The following is a 15,367-nucleotide window of genomic DNA, read 5'->3' as shown; positions in this document are numbered from 1 at the left end:
GAAAATGGGGATTTGGGTTAATGATAAAACAGGTTAAAATACATAAAATAAAGGAAATAGGGTGAAAAACAATGAGAAGAAGACAGAGGAGAGAAAGAGAACCTTCAGGTTAGGAAGGATAATACTACTTAAAATTCCCTGAGAATACATTTTGGTCTTCTAGACAACATGCAAACTTTCAGCCTGGGTCAAGATGGTGAGCAGGAAGAGGAAGACATGGATAACAAGAATATGTGTTTTGTTTATTGGAAAAAAATTAACTCGTGGGAATTGTAGAACAGGGGCTATCAAAAAGTTTAAAAATCTGGTGATACAGGGGATCCTAATTCGAGGGATTCTTGAGGTTGGATTCTCTTGCCTCTATGAGAGGGTCTTTTCTTTTGAACCAGCTGATGGGGGCTCTTGGTGGCCTTCTCAGGACGCCGTCTTCCCAAAAGTGAGGAGAGGACTTGCTGCCTTAGCCAGCGGAAGACCCACCTGAAGTTCAGACAGGAGGGGGCTTGTGTGCCGGAATGAGTGTCCTCCTCTTCTGGCTGGCCTGAGGAGGTTGAGGAGGTCTCTACAGTGCTTGCCCTTTGGCTGCCAGTTGTCTGGCTTAGTATCTGCCAAGAGAATGGATGACGAGTTAGACACCCATAACCTGACAGCAGTGGGGGTCAATATTTACCTATGTATGGAACTCAAATCTTTTTACCAGAAATAACCCAACAATAAATGCAGAGTTTCAGTACTCATTAATACTTAAACTCATAAATAAACAAATAAACAATATATATATTGGGAGGAAAGAGTCATAATTCTTAGCCTTTTCTTTACTTTTCTACCCTCTTCTCTTCCTCAGTGCTTCTTGGAATTTCTCCTTCAACTCTACCCTGACCTCCTTCCTTACTGTTAGCCTCTCCCACTCCTGGTCATGTCAGACACCCAGGGTGCCCGGTTGTGTGTCATAGAAGGTACACACCTGCTATGTGTTCCAACCTGGCTCCCGCCTAACCAGACCTGTCCCTTGCTTGCCTGTGAAGCATCTGTTTACTCACCTCAGCAGGTTCGTGTTCGTGACGCCTTGGAGGAATCTCTGGAAACTGGATGACATCTTCATTTTCTGGTGGGTCAAACTTGGGCAAATCTTGACAAGTATGTTCTTGATGACTGGCCTGAGCTATATCTGGAGAGAAGCTGCTGGACAGCTGGAAATCTTCCTCCTGAGCAGATTCAGGGAACACAGAGTCATCATCTTCATCATCTTTCTGATTTTCTAGAAATTTCTCAAGCTTTTGCACCAGACTGTCCAGTTTGCTGAGAGTTGGTTGTTTCTTCTCTTTGGGGTACTTGTCTGTCCACTGGTTGTCTCCATTTAGGTCCCAATTAGCTACGGAGTCTGAATTATTAGAGTCCACATCAACATCCCAGGCCAGGGTTATGCTTAGTTTGCAAAACTGCCCCGGGTTGTCTTGAATTTGGTCTCGTCTCCCCAGGAGTCTCCCTCTACTTTCAGTCCACCATGTCCCTTGGATAGGAGGGATGAAGTGGATTGAAGGACCCTCAGGAGACATGTCTTCGCAGGAGGTTGTGTTCTCATGGGAGAATGTGTCCTCACAGGGGAAGTAGCCCACTGAGAGGCTCAGGTCTGATTCGGAGCTGCAGTCCTTGGTGTCGGTCCAGTCGCTGCTGGAGGATGAGTGAGCCATGGACTTCAAGGGCTCAAATCTCAGGTCTCCCTTATCTCAGCAATCTTCAAAAGAAAGAAAAAATAGGTGGGATTGGGGAGAAGAAAGGAATCATGGTACTTAAGCCATAATATTATTCATTCCATTTTCTATTTGGAACCATCCTATTCCTACAGAAGTCCATCCTAATTTTTTTTTCTTTTGGTGAGGAAGATTGGTCCTGAGTTAACGTCTGTGCCAGTCTCCCTCTATTTTATATGTGGGACACCACCACAGCATGGCTTGATGAGCGCTGCTAGGTCTGTGCCTGGGATCTGAACCTGCGAACCCCAGGCCACTGAAGTGGAGTGCACAAACTTAACCACTACACCACCAGGGCAGTCCAAAGGCCATCCTATTTTTGCATTTTCAATGAAAGGCAAAAGAGGCAACCCTCTCCCTTAAAAAATTTGTTTCTTTGTATAACAATCCTCTCTAAGCAGCTCCTTCTGATACCTCTCATCATCTGTTTTACTATAGTTGAAAGAACTTGTATTATAAAACAAAATAATCATTGTATAAAATTTGAAAAATATAGAAAAGTATACAGATGAAATTAAATATGCCTGTGATCCCACTCTCCAGAGGTAATGATAACCATCATAAAAACATTTTGGTGAATTTCCTTATCTTTTCTTTGTATGTCCACGTATGTACACACATATATTTGTACATATACATATGCACATACACATATGTACTGGATGTGGATGTCACATCAGTTGTTGAAATTGAGATTATTATATTTTATGATACAGCCTACATATTATAAACAAATATATGGCTATTCTGTCATTTTAAACCGCTTCCTTATTAATGACCATTAGGTGGTTATTTTAATAAATAAATATACAGTAAACCCCCTTAGTAAATCTCGGTCTTTCTTTACGTTTGTAAATGTGGGTTTAATGGATCGAAGATCACAAATATTTTAAAGGCTCCTGATAGTTGATCCCAAATCGCTTCCCAGAAAGGTTACAGCCATTTAGATGCACATCCTCCCACCATCTGTTGGCACTTTTTAGTCCATCTTTTTCTGTGATGTCCCAGTAAGTAAGTGAGGGTAGGAAAATGCACACACACATGCTCACACACACACACGTTGCAGACTCTCTCATGCCCTGCTCTGGTGGCCGCCCACATGAAAGAGGTGCTACCAACTCCTGAACCATAAATTGGGGACGTTAAAAATCCTTCAGATCCCGAGTCTCAGTGACTAAAAGTCCAACTGCCAGAAGTCTGTGTTCTGGGACTGTTGGTTACTATGGCAACACAAGGACCCAAGTTATAGTCAGAAATGTGGAAAACGGAGAGAAATCTGCAGGAGCTATCCCCTTGCTTCCAAGACATTTTATACATACCATGCCAGGCTGAAGAGGATCCTTCTTGAGGGCAGAAGGACAAATGTGATGGTGGTTACTTCCCTCTTGTCATGTGGGTGTCTAAGATGGTTCCTATCTTAAGGGAATTTTGAGCCTATTTGGTGAGATGGATATAAACAGTCTGTTTTAGGGTGGAGTGGTAAGTGCAACAACAGAACTTCAAAATAATATCATGGGAGAATGAAAGGAGAGCGCCCAGGGTAGGGATTGGGGTGGGGGTATCAGGAAGGCCTCCTGGGGGAGATTACTTATGGTCTGAGTATTTATTTATAGGGGAGTAGAAGTTAAAGAAGTAAAAAGGTGGGTAGGGCTTAGGGGAGAGGGCCTTCCAGGCAGAGGGGACAGCACCAACAAGGACACCCAGGTGAGAAACAGCCACTTGGGTGGGGAGGTCAAGCGCAATGAAGTAGACGGGGTCAGTGAGATCATGGAAGGCCTTCCACCCCCATTAGGGAACTTGGATTTTCCCCTGTAAGCCTGTACCTGGATGGTGGTATTCATTTATTAGACATTCTTCTGGGTAATTCAAAATGTACTGAAGCACTTGATATGGTTAAAACAAAACAAAACTTCCAATGGACATGGCAGCATGAATGTTATTGGTTGGCTGTCATGAGAATGCAATCAGTAGGTTTGCACTGGATTGAGGAATGAACGGGAGGAGAGTGGGTAGGAATAGTAAATATAGACTATTCTTTAGAAATGTCTGAATGAGAAAGTGGAAGGAGGAAGCAGAGTTGAGGTTAGTTTCTGCACACACCCCCCAAATAAAAAAGGGATAAGAAGTCGGTACAGGAGACAGTTTCAAAGTATAAGAGATGGGCTGCTGCTTTTGGAGAGAGTAGGCTGGGAGCCATGGCATGGGCAGAAGGATTGGTTGTAATAAAAAGGGTGTGTTATTCCCTGATATTAGAAGGAAAACAGTAAAGATGGATGTGGAGAAATTGGGAAGAATGCATTGTTGAGGGCTTCCATTTTCTTCTTTGAGAGGCTTCTGCCTTATTCCTGAAGTTATGTCTGCATTTTTTCCCCACCAATTCTGTTAACTGGATCTCTGTCCTTGTTCCCAATATTATCTGTCTTGATAGCCCCTTCAGTACCATGAAGTGCCTTGGTCCTTCTGGAACTGGAGGCAGCATCCCTGCTGCTCGCCAAGCCCTCCCACCTCCCAGGCTGCCCTTCTCTTAACCACTATCATTAACCCTTCCCTTCCCAATGGCGTCATGAAATTATCTGGGCATTGGTCAGATTGTAGCTCCTCAGTGATGCAGTCTGGTCACTTTGCTTTCACTGCTACAGTGTCCTTAGTGGGTACTTGCAGGTGGCGATAGTAAATCTTTCATTGTCTGGTTCCAAATGTCTGATTCTCGGGACAATTGTGGGTCCTGTAGGATGGAAGGCTCTCAGTTGCATGGACTAAACCAAAAAGAACCCTTTTCTATGAGCAAAACCATCTGGCAAATGTAGTTATAGCAACCTCTAGTCTAGTCTAAACTGTGGGGCTTTGGGTTACTGTTTCTAGGTCCAATTCAGTGATTCTCAGGAAGGGATAGACTTCTTATTCTTTAAAAAAGCATATTCTTAAGTTAACATTGCTTAGATTTGCTTTTGGTCACTTTTTAAAAAGTTTTGTTTTAAATAGCATTAAAAGAAACTGTAAGTTGTTTATTTTTATCAAAAAAGAGGCATGGTTTTAAACACACACACATGGAAAGGAAAAAAGCCAAGAAACACTGGTCTGGTTGAAAAGAATCTCAGCTCCTTGGAATCTATTGGTTGCCTAAGATCTTGCCCAAATATTTTTCTGTCTTTATTTTAATTTAACAAGTTTACATTTGAAGTTTGCTGTGACTTCGCTGTAGTACCAGTTTAAATTTCTAGGTTCTGTTAAATTAGATTCTTTTAGATGAGTCTGTTTCAGCAGTTAGATGATGATGTAAGAAGTAGGCAGATTTGGAGCTGGGGAGAAATCATCTCTGCTACCCAACAGAGGCAGTCAGGTGGCCACAGACTGCCCACAACTCCCATGAGTGATTGGGGGCCTAGATTAATCCCAGGGGGTGTAAGTCAGGAGCAAAATACTCCCTAGCATTTATTGAGCACTGACTACATACCAGGTCCTGTTCTAAGCCCTTCACATGTGTTTGCTTAATCCTCGCAGCAACCAAGTCAGCTGAGTATCATTGTTTGCTCTGTTTTACACACGAAGGAACCAAGACACGAACAGTTATGTAACTTGCCCACATTCCCAGATCGTAAACCCTAGAACCTGGATTCAGACATAGGCAGTCTGGCTCTAGAGCCCATATTCTTTCCCTGTACACATTCTTGTCTCTTGTCATCCCTGGATGATTCCTGGGAGAATTAAGACCCTCCAAAATCAAACTCATATTCTGGCTCTTTGAGAGAAACTCCTTTACTGGGGCTGTGTTCTAAGGGACATGCCAGAGGTGGTGTATGTGGTACGTAGGACTGGTCTGAAACAATGGCCTCCACATTTGGGGCAGGCTAAAATGAGACTTAAAGTGAGTATTCAGTTTCTTCTTTGGCATAATGAGATCTGGATCCTTCTACTCAGGCTTTTCATAAAAATTCTGTGACTGCCTACCAGAACACTGGGAGCCTAGAAAAGAATTTGTAAGTAGCTTTCTTTCCATGCAGCTGGAGTGAGGGTGAGGGAAAAACTGTATGTTGTACCGTTACCCGTGGAAATGGAACACTTTGAACTAAATATAAACATTTAAGTAGGAAAAAATGACTTCCCAGCCTAAACTGCTGAAGTTTAGAGTGATCTTGAAGATAAAAGAGCTTCAAACGGGGGAAGGCTCAGAGAAAACTTGAAATTTTATTTATTTATATCATACCATTTCTCTCTGTTTTTCTCTCTGCCCCTCTCTCTATATATCTATATTTCATTTTAAATATACAACTCAGGTAGTGAAAGTCTCTGAAACTTAACCTTTTTTCCCAGAAAAAAGGATAATCTCTGTTAGTTGTTTGATGTGTCTGTTAATTCATTCAGATATTTATTTTTTTCTAAAGCATCATTGAAGTAGCAACAACGCACGTCATCTTTAGGATGCCATGCTGAGGAGTGTAGTCAATGCTAAAAGGTCACTTAGCTTTCACCTATAATAACGGATCAGAGGATTTTTGATTCTCATTAACAATACCACTTGTGTCAGTTTCTTTCTTAGGGCCTTACTTTGACTTGCTGGTCTAGCCTTTCTTGGATCACAGTTATATTATTTAAATAGTATAGCTGGCTCATCATTATCTTTTTTCTTCAAGTAAAATCATCCCTAAAAAAGCCTCTTGAGGTTTTAAAAATGATAGATAGTGTGTCGTGACTTTACAATGTTTTAGGCCTGAAGCCAGTAATACTGGTAACTATAAAAATTGGCACACTTCCTAAAACCCGTTTGACTTGAAGGGATTTGGCACCTAAAGTATAGAGTAGGAAGTTTCTGATCTAGAAGTAAAGCTACCGTTATAGTTAATTGTATGTGGTGACTGGGCCACAGGGTACCCATATATTTGGTTAACATTTTCTGGGTGTGTCTGTGAGGGTGTTTTTAGGTGAGATTAACATTTGAACCAGTAGACTGAGTAAAGCAGATTGCCCTCCCTGAGGTGGGTGGGCACCATCTAATCCTTTGAAGGCCTAAATAGAACCAAAAGCTGAGTAAGAAAGAATTTGCTCTCTGCCTGTCTTTGAGCTGGGCCGTTGGGCTTCTCCTGCCTTCAGACTCAGACTGGAACTTATATCGTCAGCTGTCCTGGCTCTCAGGCTGTTGGACTTGGGCTGGAACTATGCCGTTGGCTCTCTTGAGTCTCCAGCTTGCAGAGGGCAGATCTTGGGACTTTTCAGGCTCCATAACTGCATGTCCCAATTCCTTATAATAAACCTCTTTTTCATTTATATAAGTGTGTATACGTGTGTATATGCATATATGTAGATACACATTCATATATCTGCTATTAATTCTGTTTCCCTGGAGAACCCAGATTAATATAGCTACTTGTTTTTCATTTTTTGGAATTATGAAATATTTTAGTAATACAAAAAGAGATATCACAGACCCTGTGATACGAGGCTCAGAGAACACAACACCATTTCTGTGGTAGTCTTGCCCATAATGCGTAATCTCAGCCTAATAATGAGCCAGTGTCAGACAAACCCCAATTATGAGACATTCAACAAAATAACTGATGAATGTCAAGGTCATAAAAGGCAAGAAAATACTGAGAAACTGTCACAGACCAAAGAAGAGTAAGGAGAAATAACAAGTAAGTCACTGCAGGATTCTAGGTAGATCGTAGAATAGAAAACGGACATGAGTGGAAAACCTGGCGAGATTGCAATATGTTCTTTATTTTGGTTAATAGTGTTATACCAAAGTTAATTTCCTGGTTTGATCATTGCACAGACATGAGCCACATAATGATGTATCATGTTAATGACGGCCCACATATACGATGGTGGTCCCCTAAGATTAGTACCATATGGCCTAGGAGTGTAGTAGGCTGTACCACCTAGATTTGTGTCAGTACACTCTATGATGCTCACAGAACGATGAAATTACCTAACAACACATTTCTCAGAACGTATCCCCATCGTTAAGTGACGCATTGACTGTACTGTGGTTGCGTAAGATGTTAACATTAAGGAGAATGGGGTGAAGGTCATGTGGATACTGTGAGACTTCTGTGAAAGTCTAAAATGAGGTCAAAAAGAAAAATTTTTTAAAAGAAAACATAAAAGTACAGTAAATGATGTAGCAAACACCTATATACTTACAACTCAGTTTGGCTGAGTCTTAACATTTTGCCATATACGATCCATTATTTTTTTGAAAAGAAAGAAAACATTCTAGATAAAACTCAAGCCTCCTTGTATTCCTTCTCACATCACCTTTGTTCCCCGCTTCTCTCACGATCATTCTGAATTTGGTGTTTATTTATCTCATGCATGTTTTAATATCATTTTACATATTAATATATTGTTTTACCTTTGGAGACAAAAACTAATGTAAATATGAATTTACCTAATACGACTGAACTGTGTACTTAAAATTGGTTCAAATGGAAATTTTACATTATGTGTATTTTATCACAATAAAAAAAATTGAGAGGAAAAAGCCAGCGTAAATGGACTACAAGTCATGCTCTTTAGAAAAGAGGAAGTCTCCTTAATCCCTTAACTTGTTTTGTTTTATAAGAATTATTGTGACAAGGGCATCCTTCTTCCAAATCACATTCTTAGCTGACATATTTATGGTGTTTATTTTTGGGATTAGGGAAAGGATGGGTACAGTGTCCTATGCTCTGTTAGTGTGGTGGTTCCCAAAGAGACAAAACCTTATCAAAGCCCCATTTGATTAAAGGAGGGTGGTGGTGAAAATAGAGTGTTTTAGTGTAAGCAAAGTTAAATGTTATCAGCCTTATCCTAGGCTCTACCAGGTCATTTAAACGTGTTTGGTCATTTAATTTTCATGACAACCCTCTGAGTTGTATACTTTCATCCCAGTCTTAATTTGTGCCATTCAGAGTCCCAAAATCTGTCTCTAAGTCCAGAGGCCCTCCAGCGCTAGGCTGCTGCTCCTGAGAACTGGCCTCAGCTGATTTGTTTATACACCGTGGGTTGATGTGGGGTTGATGTGTCAATCAACAATAGCAGTAGAAGGGATAAGAACTATAGATTTCCTCTCCCGCAGCTTCACCACCCAGTATTGCCACGAAAGCAACTCAGACTGAATTCTGACACACATACAAGCATTCAATAGCAAGCAGGCACAAAAACATCATACGGCCTTGTTTTGTAAGCTCCAGACCTGTGCTGTCCAACAGAGTAGCCACTAGTCATATGTGGCAATTAAAATGAAATAAGAAATTTGGTTCTTCAGTCACACTAATCACATTTCAAGTGCTCAGTGACTACCTATAAGTAGTGGCTACCTTATTGCACAGTTCTGTTGGCCAGGGCTGCTCAAGAAGATCCCTATGCTCTGTCCTTTTGTGCATTTGGATAACATTCTGAGTGAAAGTTTCATTAGAGGCAGATGGAACAACATTCTAGCATCAGGATTTAGCTAACTTTCTTGTCAGGGTCAGGTGACAAAAAATCCTCCAAAGAAACAAGACTAGTGGGAATCTTCAGCTGAGGGCACCTTTTTGAAGGGTGTGGACAGCTGGGTTAGGTGTAGACAGCTGGGTTAGATAGAGTCTTATATTCCATTTATCCAAGAGTGGACATATGTGTACAATACTTATAGCACATCAAGAACATCATTTGATCAATGAAAAATCATTTGCAGCAGCCATGACGCTAAATAACAACCGTCTGGTGTTCATCAGAGAGAAATGTAGTTCACTTGATTTTCTGTTTACATGAGCTTTTGGTTAGTCATTCAAATGGTAACTGCCCCAGAGTACAGGTTAAAGATAATTATCACTTTTGTGTCACAACTGCCCATGCTGAAGTATTTTGAAAAATTGCAGGCAGTATAACAGCCTTTGTATAGTTGTCTCATTCAGTCTTTACAACAATCCTTTCCAGTAGGCGTTGCAGGTGTTCATCTCATTTTCAGCTTGATTGAATTCCCCAAGTTCCTGTGGCCAGTCTATTGCATGATGGAGGCAGTTCTTCCTTTATTTAAGTGAGAACTAAATGCAAATCATTTATACAGTTGCCAAACGTGTAAGTGTATAGCTTTTCTTGTTTTCTTTCTTTTTTTTGCTGAGGAAAATTTGCCCTGAGCTAACATCTGTTGCCAATCTTCCTCTGTTTTGTATGTGGGCCACCGCCACAGCATGGCCACTGAAGAGTGGCATAGGTCCGTGCCTGAATTGAACCCAGGCTGCTGAAGTGGAGCGTGCTGAACTTAACCACTAGGCCACTGGGGCTGGCCCTTATATTTTTTATTAAGGTCAAGACTCATACCTACTTCAGGCCAAGACTGATAGTGCCTTGTGCAACACCAAATACAGGGAACCTATGGTCTTCTCCTGGTTTTCTGTTAGAATGCTTCCTGTATTTGTCAAATTTTTTATTTTTATTTTTTTGAGGAAGATTAGCCCTGAGCCAACATCTGCTGCCAATCCTCCTCTTTTTGCTGAGGAAGACTGGCCCTGAGCTAACATCCATGCCCATCTTCCTCCACTTTATATATGGGATGCCTACCACAGCACGACTTGCCAAGAGGTGCCATGTCCACATCTGGGATCTGAACTAGTGAACCCCAGGCTGCTGAAGCAGAATCTGCACACTTAACCACTGCGCCACTGGGCCGGCCCCCAATTTTTTATTAATTTAACAACTGTGTGCCTACCACTTGAGAGCCTGTCAAGTTCTAGGCCACTTCTAGCAGCAGCAAACCCATTTTTAACCTGGCTTTGCTTCGTCTCTGAAATAGAGATAATAAGGTCTTCCTTGCAGAGTTTTTGTAATGATTACAGCTTATATATGTGGGATGCTTGGCAGATGGTTTACAAGCATGCCTCATTTTATTGTGCTTCTCAAGTATTACTTTTTTTTTTTTTTTTTTTTTACAAATTGAAGGTTTGTGACAACCCTGCATTGAGCAAGTCTGTCGGCACCATTTTTCCAACAGCCTTTGCTCACTTCATGTTTCTGTGCTACATTTTGGTAATTCTCGCAATGTTTTAAACTTCTTTATTGTTATTTTTGTTATGGTGATCTGTGACCAGTGATCTTTGATGTTGCCATTATAATAGTAACATCATGAACTGTGCTCATGTGCCATGAACTGTGCTCATATAAGATGGCAGACTTAATCAAATGTTGTGTGTGTTCTGACTGCTCCACTGACCCGCAATTCTCCTCTCTCTCTCCCTCTTCTTGGGCCTCCCTATTCCATGAGACACAACAATGTTGAAATTAGGCCACTTAATAATCCTCCAACGGTCTCTAAATTTTCAAGTGAAAGGAAGAGCCACACATCTCTCACTTTAAATCAAAAGCTAGAAATGGTTAAGCTTAGCAAGGAAGGAATGTTGAAGGCCAAGGTAGGCTGAAAGTGAGGCCTCTTATGCCAGTTAGCGAAGTTGTGAATGCAGAGTTCTTAAGGAAATTAAAAGTGCTACTCCAGTGAACACACAAATGATAAGAAAGCGAAACAGCCTTATTACTGATGTGGGGAAGTTTTATTGGTCTGGATAGAAGATCAAACCAGCCACAACATTCCCTTAAGCCAAAACCTAATCCAGAGCAAGGTCCTAACTCTCTGCCATTCTGTGAAGGCTGATAGAGGTGAGGAAGCTGCAGAAGAAAAGTTTGAACCTAGCAGAAGTTGGTTCATGAGGTTTAAGGAAAGAAGCCATCTCCATAACATAAAAGTGCAAGATGAAGCAGCAGGTGCTGATGTAGAAGCTGCAGCAAGTTATCCAGAAGATCTAGCTCAGATAGTTCATGAAGGGGGCCACACTAAACAACAGATTTTCAATGTAGATGAAACAGCCTTCTATTGGAAGAAGATGCCTTCTAGGACTTTCATAGACAGAGAGGAGAAGTCAATGCCTGGCTTCAAAGCTTCAAAGGACAGGCTGACTCTCTTGTTAGGGGCTAATGTAGCTGGAGACTTTAAGTTGAAGCCAATGCTCATTTACCATTCTGAAAATCCAAGGGCCCTTAAGAATTATGCTAAATCTACTCTGCCTATGCTCTGTAAATGGAACATCAAAGCCTGGATGACAGCACATCTGTTTACAACACGGTTTACTGAATATTTTGAGCCCACTGTTGAGACTTACTGCTCAGAAAGAAAGGTTCCTTTCAAAATATTACTGCTCGTTGACAATGCACCTGGTCACCCAAGAGCTCTAATGTACAGTGAGATTAATGTTATTTTCATGCCTGCTAACACAACATCCATTCTGTAGCCCATGGATCAAGGAGTAATTTCAACTTTCAAGTCTTATTGTCTAAGAAATACGTTTCGTAAGGCTATCGCTGCCGTAGAGAGTGATTCCTCTGATGGGTCTGGGCAAAGTAAATTGAAAACCTTCTGGAAAGAATTCAGTATTCTAGATGTCAGTGCATTCGTGATTCTTGGGAAGAGGTCTAAATATCAACGTTAACACAAGTTTGCAAGAAGTTGATTCTAACCCTCATGGATGACTTTGAGGGGTTTAAGACTTCAGTGAAGGAAGTAACTGCAGATGTGGTGGAAATAGCAAGAGAGCTAGAATTAGAAGTGGAGCCTGAAGATGTGACTGAATTGCTGCGATCTCATGAGAAAACTAACAGATGAAGAGTTACTTCTTATGGATGTGTAAAGACAGTGGTTTCTTGAGATGGAATGTACTCCTGGTGAAGATGCTGTGAAGATTGTTGAAATGACAGCAAAAGACTTAGAATATTCCATAAACTTAGTTGATAAAGCATTGCAGGGTTTGAGAAAATTGATTCCAGTTTTGAAAGAAGTTCTACTGTGGTTAAAATGCTATCAATCACTTTACATACTACAGAGAAATTGTTCATGGAAGGAAGAGTCAATTGATGCAGCAAACTTCATTGTTGTCTTGTTTTAAGAAATTGCCACAGCCACCCCGGCCTTCAGCAACCACCACCCTGATCAGTCAGCAGCCATCAACATGGAGGCAAGACTCTCCACCAACAAAAAGATTATGACTTGCTCAAGGCTCAGATGATGGTTAGTATTTTTTAGCAATAAAGTATTTTTTAAATTAAAGTATGTACATTGTTTTTTAGACATAATGCTATTGCACACTTAATAGTCTACAGTATAGTGCAAACATAACTTTTACATGCACTAGGAAACCAAAAAATTTGTGTGGCTCGCTTCATTGGGATATTTGCTTTATTGAGGTTGTTTGGAACCAAACCCACAGTATCTCGGAGATGTGCCTGTATTTTCATTCTATAATTGAGGAAACCAAAACTTCTTCCTCTTCCATTGGCATAATAATAAAATATTTTATTTTAAAATTTCAAATATATACTCATCTCCAACCTTGATTTGGTATCAAAATCATGTTTAAATTTAATAATCATACTTGTGTTTATCTGTTTATCTGACTGTCTCTCCCATTGGACTGGAGCCTCCACAAGGCAAAAATGGTTCTGTGTTGCTCTAGAAGATGTCTGCATCCACCAGCAGGGTGCCTGATCAGTGAACCCTTCTGAGATTCTGGAGGTCATGGGGAACCACCAGAGTTAGCATCCTTTCCCATTGTGTCACTTGGGAACCACGCTGGGGACTTTTTCATTTCTAGTGTGTTCTCCCGTTGAGGTGGAAATGTCCAGAAGGGATCTTTTTGGGGCTAAGCAGATATAAATTGTTTGAGACCAACACTTATTCTCCCTTTGGTACCATTCTAAATTGGGTAGACGATCTCTTTGGTGGAAAGAATTTTCCACAAGAAATCTTTTGGGGGAAGGATGGGGAGGATGTAGACTCCCCAGGTGCTTTCAGTTATCTCAGAGGAAACAAGAAACCGCAGACCAAAAAGCCTAGTTGGCATTTTACTACCTTTCCTTAAAGGACTAGTAGTAAAATGCTCAAAATGCAAAGACCTTTGTTCCAATTCTCTAGGGGACTGCAAAGGAAAGGGGTGGAGGTGGGAGTGAAGGGTAGAAATCTAAGGAGATCTGTTCAAGGTTGATTATCCAGAACTACCCCAGGAGTTCAGAGGCAGACCGACTGGCAGGCAGCTTCCAAACTAACCCAATGGGAGAAAATACAGATAAGAAATGGTCTACAGTGTTTATCTTATATTCTGGAAAATCAGAAAGATGGTATACAGTATCTGAAGAATGAGGAATGAATGTGAATAGGAGCAGGAAATGTGAATGTCTATCATAAAAAATAATTCAGTTTAATTAGAAGGGAACTAGAAGGAAAGCAGGATGGAAACAGGTGAGCCTAGGATGAAGTCTAGGGTGAGATGCAGGTTGGATGTCTCTCTGCATCTCTTGGGCCTTTGTCATCAGCCATTGCAGGGCTCCCACCAGTAGACACTGCCGGGGGGCCACATCCTCCTGTCCCTGCTCCCTCCCCCACTACCTTTAAATCATTTACCAATTCAGTGCTTTACATTTTTGTCCAACCTTTTCTTAGCACAGATAAAGCTTTCTCTCCACTTCCCTGAGGCTAAATAAAATTAAGCTACAGGAGGTTCCCCACCTCAGGCTCAGATCTCCCGCAGCATCTGTGAATGGATGCTGTTGTATGTCTGCACAGTGGTCTCCATTCAATTATGAACCGCTTGTGCACATCTCCTTTTGGAAGACAGCTTGTTACCCAGAATGCATTTGTAGTGGCCTACCAGCCTAGGAACTGGTTAATCAAAATGACATTGATTAATGAAAACTATAGGAAATGATCAGGCCAAGCTTTTTCACATCCTTTGAAGTTAAAAATAGCTTTTCTTTAAATTGTAAAAACAATACAAGATGATTATGGGAAATTAGAAGATACAAGACAAAAAGAGGAAATATTTTTAAAAGCCTGCCACAAAGCAAAACTTTAGGGGTGGAAATCAGATCACTGGTTGCCAGGAGCTAGGGGTGGCAAGATGGTATCTGCTGTAGAGGGATTAGAGGGGTTCGAAATAATTTATACCAGCTCTGTCCAGTCAAAATGTAATTTGAGCCACAAATGCAAACCAGTAAGTTTTTATTTTTAATTTTCCAGTAGGTACATTAAAAAAGGAAAAAGAACAGGTAAAATTAATTTTATTACATTTAACCCAGTATATACAGAATATTAAAATTTCACCATATAATTAATATAAAATATTAATAATGTCTTCTGCGTTTTCCTTTAAGCCAAGTCTTTGAAGTCTGATGTGGATTTTGTACTTATAACACATCTGATTTTGGACTAGCCACATTTCAAGAGCCTGGTGGCCACGTGTGGCAACTCTACTGGGCAACACAGCTCGACACTGTTTTGGTGGTGGCTACATGACTGTGTACATCTATCAAAACTCCTCGAATTTATACCTAAAAGGGGTGACTTTTACCATATGTAAATAATACCGCCATTAAAAGAACACGTTTTTCTGCTAGTCAGAATGAGTCAGTATAGGTTCCCTTCCTGAACATCTATTAAAATTATCCCGTTAAAATGGATCTCAGAAATGGAATTTGGCAATTTTTAAGAAGTAAAAGTTAAGAGCATAAATTAGAATCACCCAAGGCTAGTAATTTTCATGAACTTCAGATGTGTGTGTCTGTTTTTCCATTACACGGTTTAGTTTAGAAAGGACTGGTGAAAATTTAATTAGAGAGTG

The 15,367-nt window shown here is 40.7% G+C and overlaps 2 protein-coding genes across 10 annotated transcripts in view; one reads left to right on the top strand and one right to left on the bottom strand.

The window, feature by feature from the left end:
* Positions 1 to 15,367, top strand: part of PPFIBP1 (PPFIA binding protein 1) — a 168,659-nt gene that overhangs the window by 68,897 nt on the left and 84,395 nt on the right. The gene's annotated exons all lie outside the window — the stretch shown is intronic.
* C1H12orf71 (chromosome 1 C12orf71 homolog) lies at positions 297 to 1,688 on the bottom strand. The gene is made up of 2 exons (XM_046664032.1): positions 1,155 to 1,688; positions 297 to 602 (listed from the first exon to the last, which is right to left on the bottom strand). Exons 1-2 carry the CDS (start codon positions 1,686 to 1,688, stop codon positions 297 to 299), a joined length of 840 nt encoding a protein of 279 aa, XP_046519988.1.

Source organism: Equus quagga, chromosome 1 (assembly GCF_021613505.1).
Source record: "Equus quagga isolate Etosha38 chromosome 1, UCLA_HA_Equagga_1.0, whole genome shotgun sequence".
NCBI classification, from domain to species: Eukaryota; Metazoa; Chordata; class Mammalia; order Perissodactyla; family Equidae; genus Equus; species Equus quagga.
This window is presented reverse-complemented; position numbering and strand designations above follow the sequence as displayed.